This window comes from Vipera ursinii, assembly GCF_947247035.1.
Source record: "Vipera ursinii genome assembly, chromosome: 15".
In the NCBI taxonomy this organism is placed as follows: Eukaryota; Metazoa; Chordata; class Lepidosauria; order Squamata; family Viperidae; genus Vipera; species Vipera ursinii.
Window position 1 is genome coordinate 1325110 of NC_139528.1, and position 19791 is coordinate 1344900.

Consider the following 19791-nt stretch of genomic DNA (forward strand, 5'->3'; position numbering starts at 1 on the left):
TGAAGATCACCTGTCCATGATACCAGGAAAAGTCTTCCGTTTCTTCTTTGATGTAATTCGTGCTGTGTGTGAATCATAAAACCCGTGGTTGTTCTTCTTCCAACAGCTCTTCCATCCATCCAGCCATGCCTCTTTGTGGACCTTCTTGTGCTGTGCCATCTTGCGCATCCGCCCCAGTTGTTGGCTTCGGATCCGCCGGTTCCAGGGGTCTTGGCTGGGGTCTCGGCTCTGCAGGTCTTGGTTACGGTTTGGGTTATGGCCAAGGTTTGGGCTATGGCTACGGAGTTGGTGAAAGCTCAGGAAGCCTGGGCACCCTGGCCGGAATCATCCCCAACTGCATCAACCAGGTCCCACCATCTGAAGTGGTCATCCAGCCCTCTCCAGTTATAGTCACCATCCCTGGTCCCATCCTCTCCGCCAGCTGTGAGCCCGTCGCCGTTGGAGGCAACACCCCATGTGCCCCTGGAGGTCTTGGACGCATCGGTGGTGGCAGCTACTTCAGAGGCCGCCTGGGAGCTTTTGGTCGCCGTGGAAGCATCTGCTCTCTCCCCTGCAACCTCCCCTGTTAAGTTAACCCGGACTCTCCATGACCAAAAACGGATTTGAGAAGATTGGATAAAGCGTCTCTGAGCCTGGACTGCCTCAATCTTGGACAAACCAGTTGCGTTTGTCTTTAGATGGATAAAACTGGCACAGAAGACCTCTTATGTCTCTGTTGGACTTCTCCTACTCTTTGTTCTTCCCCATCATTGCTTCAAAATGCCCCAAGTCCTGCTCCTTTTGCTTATATAAAACAAGTCTTCACCAGCTTCTGTGTGTCTCTCAATGTCACTTCTCTGTATCTTCCAATAAAATGAAATGTTCTTCATTTGAACCCACGTCTCTGTCTTCCTTTGACCTCCATCCTTTGTAACATGAGTTAGAGCGAATAAAACTAAAGCTGAAGATTCTGGTCTTCAAAGGCAAATCTGCCTTCAGGGCTTCCGAGAACACTAAGAAGATTTCTGATGAAAAACTCCAAGGTCCTTCTTAGTCCAGCTGTTGGATTAATAATAATAAGTAAGTTGGAAGGGACCTTGGAGGTCATCTAGTCCAACCCCCTGCTCAGGCAGGAAACCCTATACCATTTCAGGCAAATGGCTGTCCAGTCTCTCCTTAAAAACTTCCGGTGTTGGAGCATTCAACACTTCTGGAGGGAAGTTGTTCCACTGGTGAATTGTTCTCACTGTCAGGAAGTTTCTCCCAGGTTGCTTCTCTCCTTGACTAGTTTCCATCCGTTGCTTCTCATCCTGCTCTCTGTCTCTCTCTCTCTGTCTCTCTCTCTCTCTCTCTCCATCTCTCTCTCTGTCTCTCTGTCTCTCTCTGTGTGTGTGTGTGTGTGTGTGTGTGTGTCTCTCTCTGTCTCTCCGTCTGTCTCTCTGTCTCTCCGTCTGTCTCTCTGTCTCTCTGTCTCTCTGTCTCTGTCTCTCTCTCTCTGTCTCTCTCTCTCTCTCTCTCTCTCTCTCTCTCTCTCTCTCTCTCTCTCTCTCTCTCTCTCTCTCTCTCTCTCTCTCTGGAATTGCTCAGGACTTCTACTCATTCAGAAACAGGGATCTGTTGAGTGTTGACACTCAGTTGGAGGTCATTTGGTTGAGCTTCTCACAAAAGGTAGAGACCAATCTGGCTTTGACAGAAAGACAGATCCCAAATCACGCAGAGACACAACTGATCTACTCTTCCAACAGTGACGCTGGCTGGGTTTTCCCCATTTGAGTCAAAACTTTGAAGAGTTTTCCATGATTTAGAAATAGGATAGAATTTGAATTGATCAACGCTGGAGATACAGTCTATACTCTGCTCAAGGTAGGCCATTTAGCTGAGCCTTTCCCACGAGGGAATTTTTCAGAGAAGGGAAGAAATTGGATACGTCAAAAGATTTCATTTTGGGGCCAAAAATGTTCAACAGATCTCTAATACATTGCATACACAATTCATTTTTTTGTTAAAAAAATCTTTTTTATTATTTGTTTGTTTGTTTAGTTAGTTAGATAGTCAGTCAGTCATTGGAGCTGATTGGGGAATTCCAGAAGATTCCATGAACTCCAGAATGTTCCATTCTTCTTCCAGACCCTGTTTATCCAGATGTTCTAACCCAACTTAGCACATGACAGAAATGTAGCAGGTACATCATTCAGCGAGGGCTGCAGCCAACTCAGGATGCAGATCCTTAGCACAGCCTTTTCATGAAGAAGCTCTATCTAGTGATCACCCCTGTTTGAGAAGAGGGATCTCAGAAACATGGTCCCCTTGCAAACGCCGGAGCACGACTGCAGGAAACCCAGAACTGAGGGAAGAGGTTAAGTGTTATCCTAAACTCTATGTTTCCAAGATGTGATTGGCAATCCTGGAGAACAGCTAGCAATAGGACCTCATTCCTGGTGAAACCTTTTTACCCTGTGTTTGTCATTATTGTCTACCGTAACGATGAATTCCACAAGCTCTTTCTATCTTGTGGACTTTGATTTGTCTGTTCTCTATAATCAAGTCAGGCCAGAATGGGATCTATAGGCCGACTTCTCTTAAGCTCTCATAACAAAGAGCTTAGAAACAGTAAAGAGATACAGATGCTGTAATAATAGAAAGACTCAATGACAGAATAACAGGGTTGGAAGGGTTCTTGAAGGTATATACCATTTCAGACAAAAGATTGTCCAATCCCTTCTTAAAAATGTCCAGTGTTGAAGCATTCACAACTTCTAGAAGCAGGAAATTTCTCCTTAGTCCTAGGTTGTTTCTCTCCTTGATTAGTTTCCATTTATTGCTTCTTGTCCTGCCTTCAGATGCTTTGCAGAATTGGTTGACCTATTATTATGTTATCCCACCAAGAGATGGCCTCCCCCACTATCTTTCATGAAGAAGAAATTTCTGTTTTTACATAGTGTGTATCCTGCGTGTTTTCAGATCAGTGACCACAGGATGTATGATGTTACTTTTTTCATCTTTATGGGGCATCTCCAGAGGTGAGAAGACAGATGTTCTTCTATGGGAGTTCAAGGACTGTTCAGGGAATCAAATTAATGACCTTCATGCTTTGGATAACTATATTTGATCAATTAAACTTGAGTGGCCATCTAGATCTGGCAACTTCTACTTGTTCCTTTGGTTTGGGGTCCATAGGAGATAGCCCATGAATATCTTGATTGTACCTCCTCTTCATGGATCTGAACCTGGTCCTATGGTGGACCTATGGTGAGTCCCATGTTTGCTGACTTCAGACTGAACATCTCATGTTCCTTTGACCTGTCCTCATAGGACATGTCCTCTAGCCAATCAATCAATCAGAATAGATCTGGAAGGGACCTTGGAGGTCTTCTACATCAACCCCCTGCTCAAGCAGGAGACCCTATACCCAAGAAGCCCCGATGTCTTCTTTGTCACTTTACCCTGAACCTTCTCCAAACTGAATATCCTTCTCAAAATGTGGTGCCCAGAATTGTACAACATTCACCAGATGGGGTGTCATCAAGGCAGAAAACATGGGCAGGAAAGACAGGACTGTGTTCGGCCTTCTACCAGCTTTGACCGAGGCCTGACCCAGTTTGCGTGGATGAATGCAAAGGGCAAACCCAACCCATGATCTGCTTCACCCATCATGGCTTATTCATCAGCAGGGAACCTTAGCCACCCTTCTCTTCCCACCCCTTCCCACCCAGGCTACATGGAGAAAATATCCATGGTCACCAAGGGAAGACTTTGCCCATCTTCAAATTACAACCAAAGAGAGCCACAGGTTTGCAGTGCGGAATGATTTTTATTAAAGTGCAAAGAAAGAACATTGCAAGAAGCCAACAGGGATCCAAAGAATGCAAAGGCATGAACGTCTCCCCTTTGACAAATAATCTCAGGAGGGCAGAGAGGAGACAAGTCGCTAGATGTTGGCCAAGCTTCTTTCATTCAAAACTTCACTTGAAGCTCTTCACTGATTACTTATCTGCCAGAAAGGCATGTTGGAAAGCCAGAAAAGAATACAAGCAATGGGATAACTCTAGAGTAGAGGTTGCTGTGAAAACTGTATGCAGACACAGCAGGGCTCAGATACGACTTAGCCAATCTTCTGAAATCCATTTGGGTCAGGGAGAGTCCAGGCTCACTTAACAAGGGAGGGTGCAGATGCTACCTTTGCGACCGAGAGAGCAGATGCTTCCACGGCGGCCGAAACGTCCCAGACGGCCTCCATAGTAGCCACCATAACTTCCAAAACCTCCAGGGGCGCATGGGGTGTTGCCTCCAACAGCGACGGGCTCACAGCTGGCGGAGAGGATGGGACCAGGGATGGTGACCACAACTGCAGGGGGCTGGATAGTCACCTCAGATGGTGGGATCTGGTTGATGCAGTTGGGGATGACTCCAGCCAGGGTGCCCAAGTTCCTAGCGGATTCAGCAAACCCAGCAGAGCCATAACCGTAGCCAAGGCCAGAGCCGAGACCTCTGTAGCCATATCCCCATGGTCCACAGCCACTTGACCCAAGTCCGACGACAGGGGCGGAAGCACAAGATGGGACAGCGCAAGATGGTCCACAGTAAGCCATTTGTGTAGGAGAGTTAAGGTATGTCTGAAATGAAACATTACACTATCAAGTTGTCCATGGGAGGAGAGAGAGAATGCCCCCCCAAAAATCACAAAGACTTAAAGAAGATTCCAGATGATGGGACAGTGTGCACAAACAACATTCTCATTTTGTTTCAGGTCAACCTTCTGTCTAGTTTAGCACAACGTGATTAATTAGATGATAACCCATCCTTTAGGTGCACAGAATAATGAGTCATAAAGTCATCCCCCCACCCCCACATTAACCACGGGTTCAAGCTACACAAGCTTAGCATCTTCTATGACTGCAAACACTAGATCTTCAACAGACTGCACCAAGCAAGTCCAGACTTTGAATAAGGCACAGGTGATTTAAAAAACAACAACACCCAACCTAAACTAAAATGGAAGAAAGTGTCCATCTGGAATTGCTCTTGTTCTGTGAAGATCCTTTCCCAGGAAGAACTGTCACAGGATCTAGTACAAATGGTCCACATTTTTCCGAAGACCATTTAAAAATGATTTGGAGAAGCTCTGAGAGCTTCTGACACAGAGACTGTCCAGATATGAAGTGTCCTTCCTATCCTCGTTTATCATGGAGAACCTTGCCTGTTCTCTAGAGTTTTTGTTAGTGTAGGGCTATCCATAGGAGGCTTCTAAGATGTTAACTAAAGCTGAACTCAAATCCTTCTCCCTTCAGCTGAGCTTGCAAAGGTTATTCTCCTCCAGCTCTTTCTTCACTGTGGCTGTTCCTCCTAGCAAGAGTCTGGAGGGCTAATCAACCTCCATCCCCATCCTACAAACATTTCCCCAGTTCTGACTCTCTAAGATGACCTGTTCCAGTAAAGAAATTGACTTACCTGCTCAGAGGAGAAGTAGTAGAGAGGGAGCAAGCTGGTCAGAGATGCTGTGAAGTTCTCCCCGAGTAGAGAAGGCTTTTTATACCATTCGGCTAGATCTGGTGGCATCTGAAGAAGACATCCCACAGGCCTTAATGAGCCACCAACGCACTCTGACTCATAACATGTCAAGATAATAATTGCAATTTTAGTTGCTTAGAATGCCGTGTGGGCGTTCTTCCATTTTTCAGTTGTTTGGGGTTCACAGATATTTTGTGCAAATCTCAGCTTAGTGGGGTGTGTCTCACCACATCAGAAACCCATGGGGCTTCACTCTCTCCGTTCCCCAAGGAGAAGAATAGGGGGAAAAAATTGGACTTGCTTCTGAATTCTTTTTCTTGCGCTGACCCTCTCAAGCCAATGAAGTAGGAAATACAGGTGGAGGCCTGGAATATTAAATCAGGATCTGGGGTGGGTTTGGTATGGGAAGGAGAAGAGAAAGAGAAGGGGAAGGGGCAGGAGGAGGAAAAGAAAGAGAAGGAAGAGAATAAGAAGGAGAAATAAGTTGAGGAGGAGAGGGAGAAAGAGAAGAAGGAGAAAAATGAGCAGAAGGAGAAGAAGGAGAAAGGTCAACAAAATATCAACATTATAAAAATTAACATGGGAGAGAGCAAACTTCCGGATTTCTCCCTCAAGGGGATGGTCTTGGGATCTTCCAATCTGACCTTGAATCCCGAGAACCCAATGCTTCTTTGTTCCAGCAGGAATAGCTGCTGTAAACAAATCATGGTTCTCCAGGGAAATCCACACATAACATTATTCTCATTTCCCTCCTAAAATTTCACTTTGTTTTTTTTTAAAAAGAAGGGGTGCCCTATCATTTGTTCAGGCTTCTTCCCTTGTTGTCAACAGATATTAATAAAGCATTTTAAAACATCTCCATAGATTTCTGCTGCGTGTAAGATTGACAGGAGATGCTTTGGGGGCTTGGCATTTCATTGCTCCCCAGGAGCTTTTGCTGGCATTGATTTCAGGCTGAAAAAAAAACCCAAAACTACGAATCAAAACAGAAAAAAAAAGTAAAGCCGAAACACCCCCACCTCCTCTCCCTTCGGGTGGTGTTGCGACAATTCACAACAACAACAACACTTCCACGCCAAAGAAACCAGAACAGGCTCGTTATAAGCCAAATTACACTAGATAAGCTGAGGACAATGAGTTGCTAAAAAAGTAGTTTTTAATCTATTGGTGTGGTTTGTTGTTTTTTTTACTGAATATCCTTTAATCCAGATTTGATTCTTTGAATTTCCTTGAAATATGCGTTGATTCCCAGCAAAGTCACAAGAACAGTAATGGATTTCTTGAATTTCTCTGGGCAACCCGAAAAGGATTCATGGATTCATCTTTAGTTTCAAGTAAGAGAGAGAAAAAAAAAATGCCGAAAGAAAAGCAAAATAAAGATGATCTCTCTGGATCAGCCCTAAAGACGTTCTTTGTGGGGTAAATGCCAGGTTGAAAAGGATATCAGAGTTCTGTTTGGTTTTTAATTCGTGCCCCGCCATTATTTTGTCCGTGGATGATAGACGTACCAAGACAAAAAGCTGACCTGTGCATTTTCACAATCTGTTTAGCCCAAACAGGGCGAGATGCTTGTCATTCCAGATAGCTGTCTTCTTTCCAGCTCATTTAAACAATAAAAGAGATCAAAGCGGTGTGACGGGATTGAGATCAGCAATTACCCAGCTCACCAAGTTCTAGCTTCCATCTCCAATCGGGCTGGTTGAATTTCCTTGGAGCAAGACCTCAGCAGGGAAAAGGACCAAAAAAAAAATAAACCGTGACAAAAGGACATTCCTGTTTCCTAGAAAAGTTGAGATAGGATCTTATGGACAGGATCTTCCTTCCAACTCAGTGACTGCTTGGTACAACAGAAGAAATTCCAAAGAGTATTAGCAAAGGAAGAAAATTGGGCTCCTGTGGTCAAACTGTGGAGAAAAATCCTGCTTTGGGAGATGGTTCCCTTTGTGCGTCAAAGCTGGAGGCACTTTCCAAACCTCTTCCAAAAATGGAGGACATTTAGGAGAATTAAAAAATTATTTAGGGTATTGTTTTTTTGGGGGGGGTATCTTTGTATCTCTGTTGGGAGGAGGAGAAGGAGAAGGAGAAGGAGAAGGAGAAGAAGGAGAAGAAGGAGAAGAAGAAGAAGAAGAAGAAGAAGAAGAAGAAGAAGAAGAAGAAGAAGAAGAAGAAGAAGAAGAAGAAGAAGAAGAAGAAGAAGAAGAAGAAATCTATTCTCTTGATCCCAAAATGTCCCATATTTTTGATCTGTTTCATGTTAGATACATTTTGGAATTATGTTAGAGGAAAAATAATTAATAGTGGTTTTTTTTAAAGTGTGTGTCATTTAGTGAACTCAGGGATGATTGAAAACTTCAAGCTCAGGTCAACAGGGGGTTTAATGGCGAGAGGCAAAATCTTATTATGAATAATAATAATAATATGAATAATTTCATTCATAACCTTTCATGTAGATTAAATTGCTCTACAATGGCTACTTATCCGGCTTCCTCTTTTGAAGCCAGGTTCTGCCTTGCAATTCACCGACTCAGCCCAAACAAAATTGTGTATCCATGGGAAAATGTAGTGTGTTTACACACTAGGAACAAGAGGTTCCACCCTCCCTAACTACTGGTGAAGGGTGGGGATAGCGTACATTTGTGGAGAACAACAGGAGATAATGTCAGAGATAGTGTTTGAAAGGATTAAGTGAGTGGGAGGTACAAATCACAGCAAAAGAGCAAGGAAGCCTTTGAAGATGAGATGCTGAGTGGGAGAGATTGCGTGGCGAGTCAATTTCACCCTTTCTGGACCCGAGTGGTTCCCTTCTTTGTTTTCTGACTGGGAGAGATTGCGTGGCGAGTCAATTTCACCCTTTCTGGACCTGAGTGGGACCTTTCTTTGTTTTCTGACTGGGAGAGATTGCGTGGCGAGTCAATTTCACCCTTTCTGGACCCGAGTGGTTCCCTTCTTTGTTTTCTGACTGGGAGAGATTGCGTGGCGAGTCAATTTCACCCTTTCTGGACCTGAATGGGCTTGTTCTTCATTTCTGTCTTCTCCTATTCGGTAACCAATTCCCCTCGCCTCATCCCCATTATTCACAAATATGTTGTTGCATGACTAAATTCACTCTACCTGGAGGAGGAAAAAAAAATCTCCAGTTTACATTGGAATGTGGCTTGTCTAAGCATCGTAGGAAAACTTCACAGAAGTTTATATTCCTGATTTTTTTCTTCTTCTTATCTTCCCAATCAGAGTACAGATCAAGCTGCTGCAGTAATTGACGTGCTCCGTTGCCAAGCTTTTAAAAATATGCTCAAGCCCATTTCCTTTACGAGTAGATAATTATACAACAAGTCTGGTGCCTTTAATTAATGCCAAGATGCTACCCGAAAGAGAGGACAGGTTGCTATAGGGGTCAAAACACTTAAGATTAATTTTGGTTGCATCTACACTTCTGGAAAACTGTTTAAGGCTGTTCTACCAGGAAATAAACAACAACAACAAAAAAACATGCACTAGGAACACCCAGAGGAACTGCAGGACTTCAAAGGAGGCAGATGCTTCCCACCAGAAAGTATTTGTCAATTTTCTCAAGGAATGCTGACTGTGAATTCTAACTGTGGGAAGTCATGCCATTAGATGAATCATCTGTAGGATTCATTTGTCCAAGAGAAAAATTAAGGCTGGCTAGTGTTTCCTGAAAGAAACCCCCCAAAAGCCTGATCTGAATCTTCTTAAGATCTTCTTCAAGTCCCACCTAAAAGCTAAAGCATGGCTTTGGATAAGGTCCTACCACCAAGGACGACATCAGTGAGGAGAGCCTTCTTCTCAAGAGCTTCAAACATGGACTTACAGTATATGACAATCCTTTGACTAGTCCACCATTCTATGACTAGGTTATTGTTAACTGTGGGGAAGACTTTTGTGTTGGCGTGTCGAACAAAGCCAGCTGATGAAGTTCATTTAGAGCGCATGTATTGTGAGCACTGTGAAAACCAATTCTGTGAATGGAGCTGGTAGGTTTCAAGTAGTTCCTTCCTTGTAGTATCAGTCCAGGATTCACAATCATTTGTGAATCACAGCATCCCATATCATTCTGGTTAAAACTCATTCCATCAAGCTATGGCTTCTTTGGCCCTGATCTATGGACTAGGTCCCAATTGTCGGGGTTCACATGCTCTGTTAATTGATTGGTTAATGGGAGTATCTGGCCGAACCCAGGCATCCCCTTTTATACGGAACCTGTTGTGTGAATGTGGCTTCAGAGATGATGTGAGTTCCATATCATCCAAAATAAACTCCTTCAAATGGGACTCTTCAAAATTGAGCTAGAAGATCAAGTCCTGCACAAGGAAACGTGAACATTCATGGATATGGCCTATCTCTCTATGGTGGGCCAAGTGCTTCTCCAGAAAACAAAAGATCAGTACTCCATAATACGTGTGAACACGAACCATTCTGGTACTACATGGTCATTTTCTGGTGGTGGTTCTCCAAAGCTTCATCCACCTGACAATTCTACAACATTCTTTCAACTGTGGCACATTGGCTGGCTCAAAACCAGGTAGACAGCTGAGAATCTGCTGTGGCTTGTTCAATAAACCATGGTCCAAACCAAGGAGGCTAGATGTGATACACGAGGAACAATAACTACGAGGACTCAATCCCATTGTTTGTAAGCTTTCAGATTCAACTGAAAGGTCCTACAGAGTTTTCACCCACTTGCGAAACTCCACATTCTCCCTGCATTCCGCTTCCCATCTTGAACGTTGCAAACGTCTGTGAAAATCAAGAAGGGAAGGATGTATTCTATCATGTTTCAGGCCATTTGTGTCCTCCTGTGCTGACAGCAGCGGAATCTTTTCCAAAGAATGCCTTCAGGGTTTCAAAGTAATTTTTTCAAAGGACAGGAACAGCAGATTTTAATGGTGATTAATTACCACTTAGTGAGGCAAAAGTGTACTTGTCCGCTCACTGGGATGCTAGGAAGACAGTATAAAAAGCCCTGTCCTTCACAGGATCTCCAACAGCTTCACATCTCCTCCTCTCTTGCCTTCTACTCCTCAGAGGAACAGGTAAGCCGGTCTCTCGTACCTTTTAGAGGTTTCGTGGCAGTCTTGGAATACCCAAGACTTGTGTAGTAGCATCTGTCTGAATTTGCTTGAAAGGCAAAACAGGATTAAGTCAGGGAATGCATGGTGGAACACCATCATGAAATGTACAGGCTAGACTGGAAAGTGGGGACTACACGCAGGAGAAGAGCAATGGCAAGACTTTTGTGTTTTTGCTAAGAATATTGTGCAATACTGTTGATCTCTTAGATCATTGTGTCTAGAAAATTGATGCTCTGTTCTACTACCAAAAGAGCTTCAAATGTTGGTAAATCATTTAAATTAAACCAAATGAATAATTCAGAAGATCCCCAATTTTCTTAATTTGGGAAGCCAACCACCTCTCCTGGATGGGATACCGTATCTAACTTCTTCCATAATTCTTTTGGGGCTACCCTTGGTTGGTGTGTGTCAACACTGTCTCCTTCTTCTTTCAGTCTTATCACCAGACATGCCTTTCTGTGCACCATCTTGTGCTGTCCCATCCTGTGCTTCCGCCCCTGTCGTTGGACTTGGGTCAACTGGCTGTGGACCATGGGGATATGGATACAGAGGTCTTGGACTTGGCTACGGAGCTGGTGCCCTGGCTGAATCTTCAGGAAGCCTGGGCACCCTGGCTGGAATCATCCCCAACTGCATCAACCAGATCCCACCATCTGAGGTGACCATCCAGCCCCCTTCAGTCGTGGTGACCATCCCTGGTCCCATCCTCTCCGCCAGCTGTGAGCCCGTCGCCGTTGGAGGCAACACCCCATGTGCCCCTGGAGGTCTTGGACGCATTGGTGGCAGCTACTATGGAGGCCGCTTGGGACGTTTTGGTCGCCGTGGAAGCATCTGCTCTCTCCCCTGCAACCTCCCCTGTTAAGTTAACCTGGACTCTCCATGACCAAAAACGGATTTGAGAAGATTGGCTAAGGCATGTTTGGCCTGCATTTAGCTTCCACAGCTCTCTTCCATCTACGCTCAAGTTACTCCACCGCTTGTATTCTTCTCCGGTATCCCAACATGCATTAGCACTGTGCCTTCCTGGGAAATTAGCCCTCTGCCCAATTGATAAGTCAAGGGCTTTATATGAAGTGTTGAATGAACGGAGCTCTGCAAACATCTAGTCCCCTCTAAAATTGTTTGTCAAAGCAGAGATGTTAATTTCTTTGCACTGTTTGGAACCCCCGATGGCTTCTTTCAATGTTCTTTCTCTGCACTTTAATAAAAAAAAATCATTCTGCATTGCAAACCTGTGGTTCTCCTTGGTTGTCATTTGAAGATGGGCAAACTCTTGTCTTTCTGGTCGTGGAGGTCTTTTCCATGTAGCCTGGGTGGGTCAGGGTTCAAAGAGAAGGTGAACAATGTTTCCCTACTGACGAATACGCCATGTGGAGTGACGTAGATCCTTGGCTGAGTTTGCCCTGTGCATTGATCCATGCAAACTGGGCTGGGTCTTGATCAAAACTGCCAGAAAGATTATCACCATTCTGGTTCTCCTTCTCCTCTATTTTGAGACACACACACACACCCACAACAGTTCTGGGTTCCACATTTGCAGGAGGATAGAAGAACTGGAGATGTTGTCTAAATCAGGAGATTTATGGGACTCACCATATCTTTGTTCAGCTCCATAAAAGGAAAAAAAGAGAAACACTTTCAGGTATACTATGGGAGATCTACATGGCCCCTAAAGCTTGATTGACTATATGTAGTCATCCAAAGCCTGAATGCGTTGACCCAAAGGTGCTTTTTTCAGGAGGCAACTGGACTTCCATCTTTTACTCTGAAGAGGTTTCCCGTCTCATCCAAGAAGCTTCTTCAGCTCTGACTGGACCCTTCCATTCCCCACCTTCCAGGCAGAGTAGAAGAAGAATCAAGATCGCGTGAAGTACTAATACCACTTTACAAGGCCTTGGTAAGGCCACACCTGGAATACTGCATCCAGTTTTGGTCACCACGATGTAAAAAAGATGTCGAGACTCTAGAAAGAGTGCAGAGAAGAGCAACAAAGATGATTGGGGGACTGGAGGCTAAAACATATAGGGAATTGGGTATTTATTTATTTATTTATTTTAATTCCATTTATATCCTGCCCTTCTCCGAAGACTCAGGGTGGCTTACAAGCTTAGCAGTAGCCTTCATTCTATGTATATGCCTGCTTATTAGGGCTTTCACACACACACCCCAAGCGGCATTATTACAAAGTCAGCTTAATTGCCCCCAACAATCTGGGTCCTCATTTTACCTACCTCGGAAGGATGGAAGGCTGAGTCAACCTTGAGCCTGGTGGGACTCGAACCTGCACTAATTGCAGGCAGCTGGTGTTACTTAAGGAGGCATTAGCCCACTGCTCCACCAAGGCTCTGTGTATGTGTAGTTTAACGAAGAGAAGGGTGAGGGGTGACATGATAGCAGTCTTCCAATAACTCAGGGGCTGCCCCAAAGAAGAGGGAGTCATGCTATTCTCCAACACACCCAAAAGCAGGACAAGAAGCAACGGATGGAAACTAGTCAAGGAGAGAAGCAACCTGGAACTAAGGAGAAACTTCCTGACAGTTAGAACAATTAACCAGTGGAACCACCTGCCTCCAGAAGTGGTGAATGCTCCAACACTGGAGGTTTTTAAGAAGAGACTGGACAGCCATTTGCCTGAAATGGTATAAGGTTTCCTGCCTGAGCAGGGGGTTGGACTAGATGACCTCCAAGGTCCCTTCCAACTTATTATTATTATAATAAGCTTCTCGGATGAGAAGTGAAACCTCTTCAGAGAAAAACAAGAAAGTCCAGTTGCCCCCTGAAAAAGCACTTTTGTGACAACCATGGCCTGGATGGCTGAGAATCTCCACAGACATGAATGAATTGAATTCTCAAAAGAGGTTTGAACCTCCCTAGAAAAACATGTGGCTGGTCTCCCCAAAAGGATGAAACCGGTCCCACAGTGCCTCCTTGTGGGCATTTTATCTCAACACACACACACAGGATATACACAAAATAGAGAAAAGTCTCCTTCCTCCAAGCCACTGGTGGAAAAACCACGTTGGTGGAGAAACCACATTTGCACAATATCATAGCTTAGTCAAGGAATGACGCAGCTGCCACATTTGTGTAAGAAGCTAAGCTTCGTTGGAACAGCTGGATGAACAGTGTCTGGAAGAAGAATAGGAGTTCTGAAGTTCATGGAATATTCTGGAGTGGCCAGGAAGGTTAATAGAATAACAGAGTTGGAAGGAACCTTGGAGGTCTTCTAGTCCAACCCCCTGCTCAAGCAGGAGGCTGTCTGGCCTTCTGTGTAGGCCAGATGCTGTGGTTCCTTTGAATGAGGGAACGAACGAACGAACGAACGAATGAATGAATGAATGAATTCTTTTTTTAAAAATGAATACTTCTATTTGGAACACTTTAGAAATCTCCAGAACATTTTATGCCCAGAAACCATTCTCTTGACATATTCAATTTCTTCCCCTCTTTGAACGACCTGACCTCATGGCAATTTAATTCACTGCAACCCATGCCACAAAGGATGGAGATTAAAGGAAGACAGAGACGTGGGTTCAAAGGATGTACTTTTCATTTTATTGGAAAACACAGAGATGTGACATTAAGAGTCACGCAAGAGCTGCTGAAGGCGTGTATTATATATAACATAAAGGCAAAGGTAAAGGTAAAGGTGTGCTAGTCGCTTCCAACTCTAGGGGCGGGTGCTCATCTCCGTTTCAAAGCCGAAGAGGCAACGCTTGTCCGAGGACGTCTCCGTGGTCCTGTGGCCGGCATGACTAGACGCCAAAGGCGCACGGAACTCTGTTACCTTCCCACCGGAGTGGTCCCTATTTTTCCACTTGCGTTTTTACGTGCTTTCGAACTGCTAGGTTGGCAGAAGCTGGGATGAGTAACAGGCGCTCACTCTGCTACGCGGCAGTCGGGAGTCGACCCGCCAAACTGCCGATCTTCTGATCGACAAGCTCAGCCTCCTAACCCACTGAGCCACCGCGTCCCTTATATATAACATATATCTATGCAAAGGGGGAGGGAACCTGAGCATTTTAAAGAAACAGGTGGAGAAAACCAACAGGGGAAGTGACTCCAACACCATCATGATATCAGGAGGGGTCTTCCATGCCAATTTCATCCATCTACAGGCAGATGCTACCAGGACGGCTCAAGCAGATGCTTCCTCTGTGGTTCCATGGATACCTTCTGCCAAGAAGACCACCATAACCACTGAAGCCAAGACCTCCATATCCCCAGCTTCCTCTCAGCCCAGAACCAGAGATGGCACATGGGGTGTTGCCTCCAACGGCGACAGGCTCACAGCTGGCAGAGAGGACGGGACCAGGGATGGTCACCACAGATGAAGGAGGCTGGATGGTCACCTCGGATGGTGGGATCTGGTTGATGCCGGCCAGAGTGCCCAGGCTTCCTGAGCTTTCGGCCAAGGCACTGGGTCTGTAGCCATAGTCCTAACCACGTCCATAACCCAAACCGTAACCCAGACCTGCAGAGCTGAGACCATAGCCAAGACCCCTGGAACCGGCTGATCCAAAGCCAACAACTGGGGCAGATGCACAAGATGGCACAGCGCAAGCGGGTACACAGTAGGCCATTGCGTTGAGTTGCGAAGTGAGTCTAGCATAAAAAAAAAGGAGAGACATTGTGAGAATTGCATTCGTTTTGCCCACTCCATCTCCAGTGTCTTCCTTCAACCAGCAGATCCTTCAACAGGATTAGCTAGAACTGAGTTGAACTAACGTCTTAGGCTTCTTCAACCTAAAACAGCCAAGAAATTCACCAGGAGGGGCATGGAATTTGGAAGGGAGACCGGCAACTCAACCCTTGTTCTTTTTAGAGGGGAGAAGGAGAAGACTTGGTTCTCAATGCCCGAACCATAAAGTCTGTTATCTTAGGATGGTGAGCTAAAGAGAGATGGTTGAGAAGGAAGAAAGTCAAGATGATGTCTTCCTGGTCCTTCAAGGAGAAAACCTAGGTCCTGAAAGAAGAAACATTCAGAAGCCTTCTAGCGTGTCATCTGGTGAACATCTTGAAGAATCCCAGATTTTGGCTTGGAGTTCTACTTCATCTGTTCTCAACCAGGAGGAATTCTCTCTGAGTAGATAGTCTTACCTTCTTCGAGGAGAAGTAGTGGAGACAGGAAAGTCAACCAGAAGCTGATGGCATTGGAGAGAGCAGAGGGAGCTTTTATACGATTTGGATGGCGTCCCCAGGAAGTTGGGACTCATAAAACTTCATTTGGCTTCCTACAATTTTCTTTTCCGGCGTTTAAAAGAACAAAAAAAAAAGGACTTCACTCAGCACAAACTGTCACATTGCCACTGTGAGGAGCAATAATTGTGTCACCGTAAATAAACTAAAACTATTTCTTCTGTGCTCCCATTCAGGTTTGTTGACCTCAAGCCAAGTGCTTATCTGATCTTGGAAATGAGCAATACCCACAGGTGGAGATCGAGGTAAGATCAAAGCTGGGTGATTGTCCTCAGTAGCAACTCCGCAAAAAAAATGGCAACTTTTCCTTGAATCAGCACAGAGACTCACGGATAACTTTGACTTCGAGGCGGAGAGCTTGTGATCCTGTAGGTATCCCTGCATCTACCCAATACATGGGAAAATGGCAAAAGTAACATTCCCAAGGTCTTCTTGAAAATTACTAACCCAAACTCAGTTGGTACCAGAAACCACCTGCTCTGGGTTGAATCTACACTGCAATAATGTCTGGAGGATAAAGCACCCTGAAGGTCCATCACCAATTGAATGTCAGCTCCAGAATCCCAGTGTTCAACCTTCTCCAAGATGGTCTTCATTCCAACCTGTTTATCCCAAATATTTCAATCAACCCAATTTTCCGTAAAATGTGGGTGTTCTAGAGCACATTTTGAGTGGTGTGAAGATCAGAGGACTTCTAAGACCATCCCCTTGTTCCCATGGAATTATTTTGGGGCGAGATGGTTGTTGATGAAGATCTAAGCTCTATCACTCAGGGCTATCATAACCTGGACTTGGATTTTGGTCCAGAAGACTTTGACCCATGCGGTGATCAAGGAATGCTGCTCAACCTACCGGCAGCCTGGGATTCTGTACTCTTGGAACCATCTTCAAGGACAGCCCCATGCTGAGTGTAGCAGTCAAGCTGTGTGGAGGTGATGGTGGTGATGGTAAGTGGTGACAGCAGGAATCGTAGTACCAGTTATTCCTCAGTTTACTTACTGTTTTGGCTGACAGATTTCCAAGCCCTGCTAATCATGGTTTCTTAATAAACCTTAGTTAATATGACTTGTCAGGGCATATCCCATCTTTCTTTCCCAGAATCATAGAGTTTGGAAGGGACTTCTTTATTCCTACCCCCTGTTCATACAGATCTACTGCAGCATCTCCAGCAGTTGATCATCCAAGCACCCTTTGAAGTCCTTCTACGAAAGCCTACAAACTTCATATAGCAATCTGTTGTTTCCTCTCTCCCTCTCTCTCTCCCTCTCTCCCCCTCTTCCTCCCTCTCCTTCCCTCTCTCCCTTTTTTCTTTGATACTCTCTTTTTCCTCCCTTTCTCTCCAAACCCTGTCCTCTATCCTCTGAATGAACAGATTGACTAAAAATCAAACCAATCTTTATTGAATAATGCTGTGAAAGGTTATGGAAGGTTCTGCTGATGCTTAATCGCGGCTCCTGATGCAACAGGGATGAGGAGAGACAGAAGCGTTGGTAGCAATAGAATAATTAAATGAAAATTTTGAAATTTGAAATTATAAACAAGGCATATGAATGCCGCTTTCTGCTCAGTGAGGTGAGACATAAAGTGCGTTTATCTCCATGGAAAGAACAAAAGAAGAGGAAGCGGAGATAAGATCAAAATGACAAGCATGTCACACGAGGCTGACAAAACGCCGAGTCTTCAATTCATGTTCATTTCATCTTATTAAAGTAAAGAGATGATGCTGTGCACAAACATTAATCAACGCCACAGGCAAAAAGGGGCGTCTCTAAGCGAGCGGTGGGGACAGAAAAAAGAGTATAAAAGAGCTTCTCATGCCGAGAGCTTCCATCAGCTTCATCTGCTCCTCTTGACTGCTTCTCTAAGAGTCTCTCTGGTGAGTCCCCTCAGAGGCCTTTCTAGGCTGTTTTGGCTCTTTGTTTCATGAAATGGGGTGGCGTGGAAGATTTACGATGTATTCCACTCAGAATCTGATAAGGAAGGAAGGAAGGAAGGAAGGAAGGAAGGAAGGAAGGAAGGAAGGAAGGAAGGAAGGAAGGAAGGAAGGTTTCCAACAATTCAGTCTCCTCTTAGGAAGAGCCTAGAGAAATGTTTCATTCTAACCTTAAAGCAGCATTCAGAAAGGATGTTTGTCTCAGAATGAGTTACAGCTACCTATATTTCATTCCAGCGGTAGCAAAAACCTCCAGATTTGTAGAACTGTGGAATACCCATGTAATTCTTGTAGCTTCTCCATCTCTGGAGACAAACACTTCTTGATCCTATGATTAACGAGTCGCAACGTCCCAGTTTGGTCACAAGTTATGACTTTTCCAGGTGACTTCCACAAAGCAAAGTCAAAAGGGAACCCTGGATTCTTTTAACGATCAAGGTAAAACAGGTTGTAAACTCAAGTGTGTCTTACTTGACGACTGCACCACTTGGCAATTGGATCAAAAGTTGACAATGAGCATGGATTTAGGACAGTCCTAAGTGTAATCAGTGGAACGACTTGCCTCCAGAAGTTGTGGGTGCTCCCACCCTGGAGGTTTTTGAGAAGAGATTGACAACCACTTCTCTGAAATGGTCTAGGGTTCCCTGCCTGAGGAAGGGGTTGGACTAGAGGACCTCCAAGGCCCCTTCCAGCTCTGTTATTCTGCATGTTGAGGACCACCTGTCCATGATACCAGGAAGAATCTTCCGTTTCTTTTTTGATGCAATTTGTGCTGTGTGTGAATGATAAAACCTGTGGTTGTTCTTCTTCCGACAGCTCTTCCATCCAGCCAGCCATGCCTCTTTGTGGACCTTCTTGTGCTGTGCCATCTTGCGCATCCGCCCCAGTTGTTGGCTTCGGATCCGGCGGTTCCAGGGGTCTTGGCTGTGGTCTCGGCTCTGCAGGTCTTGGTTACGGTTTGGGTTATGGCCACAGTTTGGGCTATGGCCACGGTTTGGGCTATGGCCACGGTTTGGGCTATGGCTACGGAGCTGGTGAAAGCTCAGGAAGCCTGGGCACCCTGGCCGGAATCATCCCCAAATGCATCAACCAGATCCCACCATCTGAGGTGACCATCCAGCCCCCTGCAGTTGTGGTCACCATCCCTGGTCCCATCCTCTCCGCCAGCTGTGAGCCCGTCGCTGTGGGAGGCAACACCCCATGTGCTCCTGGAGGTTTCGGACAGTTCGGTGGCGGCTACTATGGAGGCCGCCTGGGACGTCTTGGCCGCCGTGGAAGCATCTGCTCTCTCGGTCGCAGAGGTAGCATCTGCAACCTCCCTTGCTAAGTGAACCTGGACTCTCACTGACCCAAACGGATTTCAGAAGATTGGCTATGGCGTACTTGAGCCCTGTTCCGGACTGCCTCTGGCTTTTATGACTCTCTTCTTCCTACTCTAGTTTTACTCCATTGCTTGTGTCCTCTTTTGGGATTCCAACACCATTAGCCTCCTCCTAAATCGATTCAGTCCAGAGCTTCATGTGAAGTTTGAAGGAAAGAAGCTGTGCTAACATCTCGGACACTTTGGGTCCTCTCCGCCCTGTGAAATTATTTGTCAAAGGAGAGAGGTTCTTTGCTTTGGAAGACCTAAGGGTTTGTCCCAATATTCTTTCTTTGCCCCTGAATAAATGTTATTCTGCATTTTAAACCAGTGGCTCTTGTTTGGGGGTAATTTGAAGATGGGGGAAGTCTCGTCTTGGTGACCGTGGAGGTTTTCTCCATGTAGGTAAGCCTGGAAGGAGAAGGGTGGCTGAGGGTGAATAAGTCTGGTGAATAAGTCATGGTGGGTGAAGCAGTTCATTGACTGTGTGATTCCATTTCCAATCAGTTCATACAATACATACAGCCACAATTAAACAAGCCACAATATCCCTTCTTTCTTTCTCTTTCTTTCTATCTTTCTTTCTTTCTTTCTTTCTTTCTTTCTTTCTTTCTTTCTTTCTTTCTTTCTTTCTTTCTTTCTTTCTTTCTTTCTTTCTTTCTCTTTCTTTCTTTCTTCCCTCCCTCCCTCCCTCCCTCGCTCCCCTCCTCTTTCCCTCC

The 19791-nt window shown here is 45.1% G+C and overlaps 2 protein-coding genes across 2 annotated transcripts; one reads left to right on the forward strand and one right to left on the reverse strand.

The window, feature by feature from the left end:
• Positions 1 to 125: 125 nt before the first annotated feature.
• Positions 126 to 19039, forward strand: LOC310647503 (uncharacterized protein; the record flags this gene model as incomplete). Its single annotated transcript, XM_083374818.1, has 3 exons — positions 126 to 288; positions 11153 to 11401; positions 18960 to 19039. The coding sequence occupies 3 exons, from the start codon at positions 126 to 128 to the stop codon at positions 19037 to 19039; spliced, it is 492 nt and encodes a 163-aa protein (XP_083230944.1).
• On the reverse strand, positions 4131 to 15163 carry LOC310647504 (uncharacterized protein; the record flags this gene model as incomplete). The annotated part of the gene is made up of 2 exons (XM_083374819.1): positions 4131 to 4465; positions 15028 to 15163. The coding sequence occupies 2 exons, from the start codon at positions 15161 to 15163 to the stop codon at positions 4131 to 4133; spliced, it is 471 nt and encodes a 156-aa protein (XP_083230945.1).
• Positions 19040 to 19791: the final 752 nt, after the last annotated feature.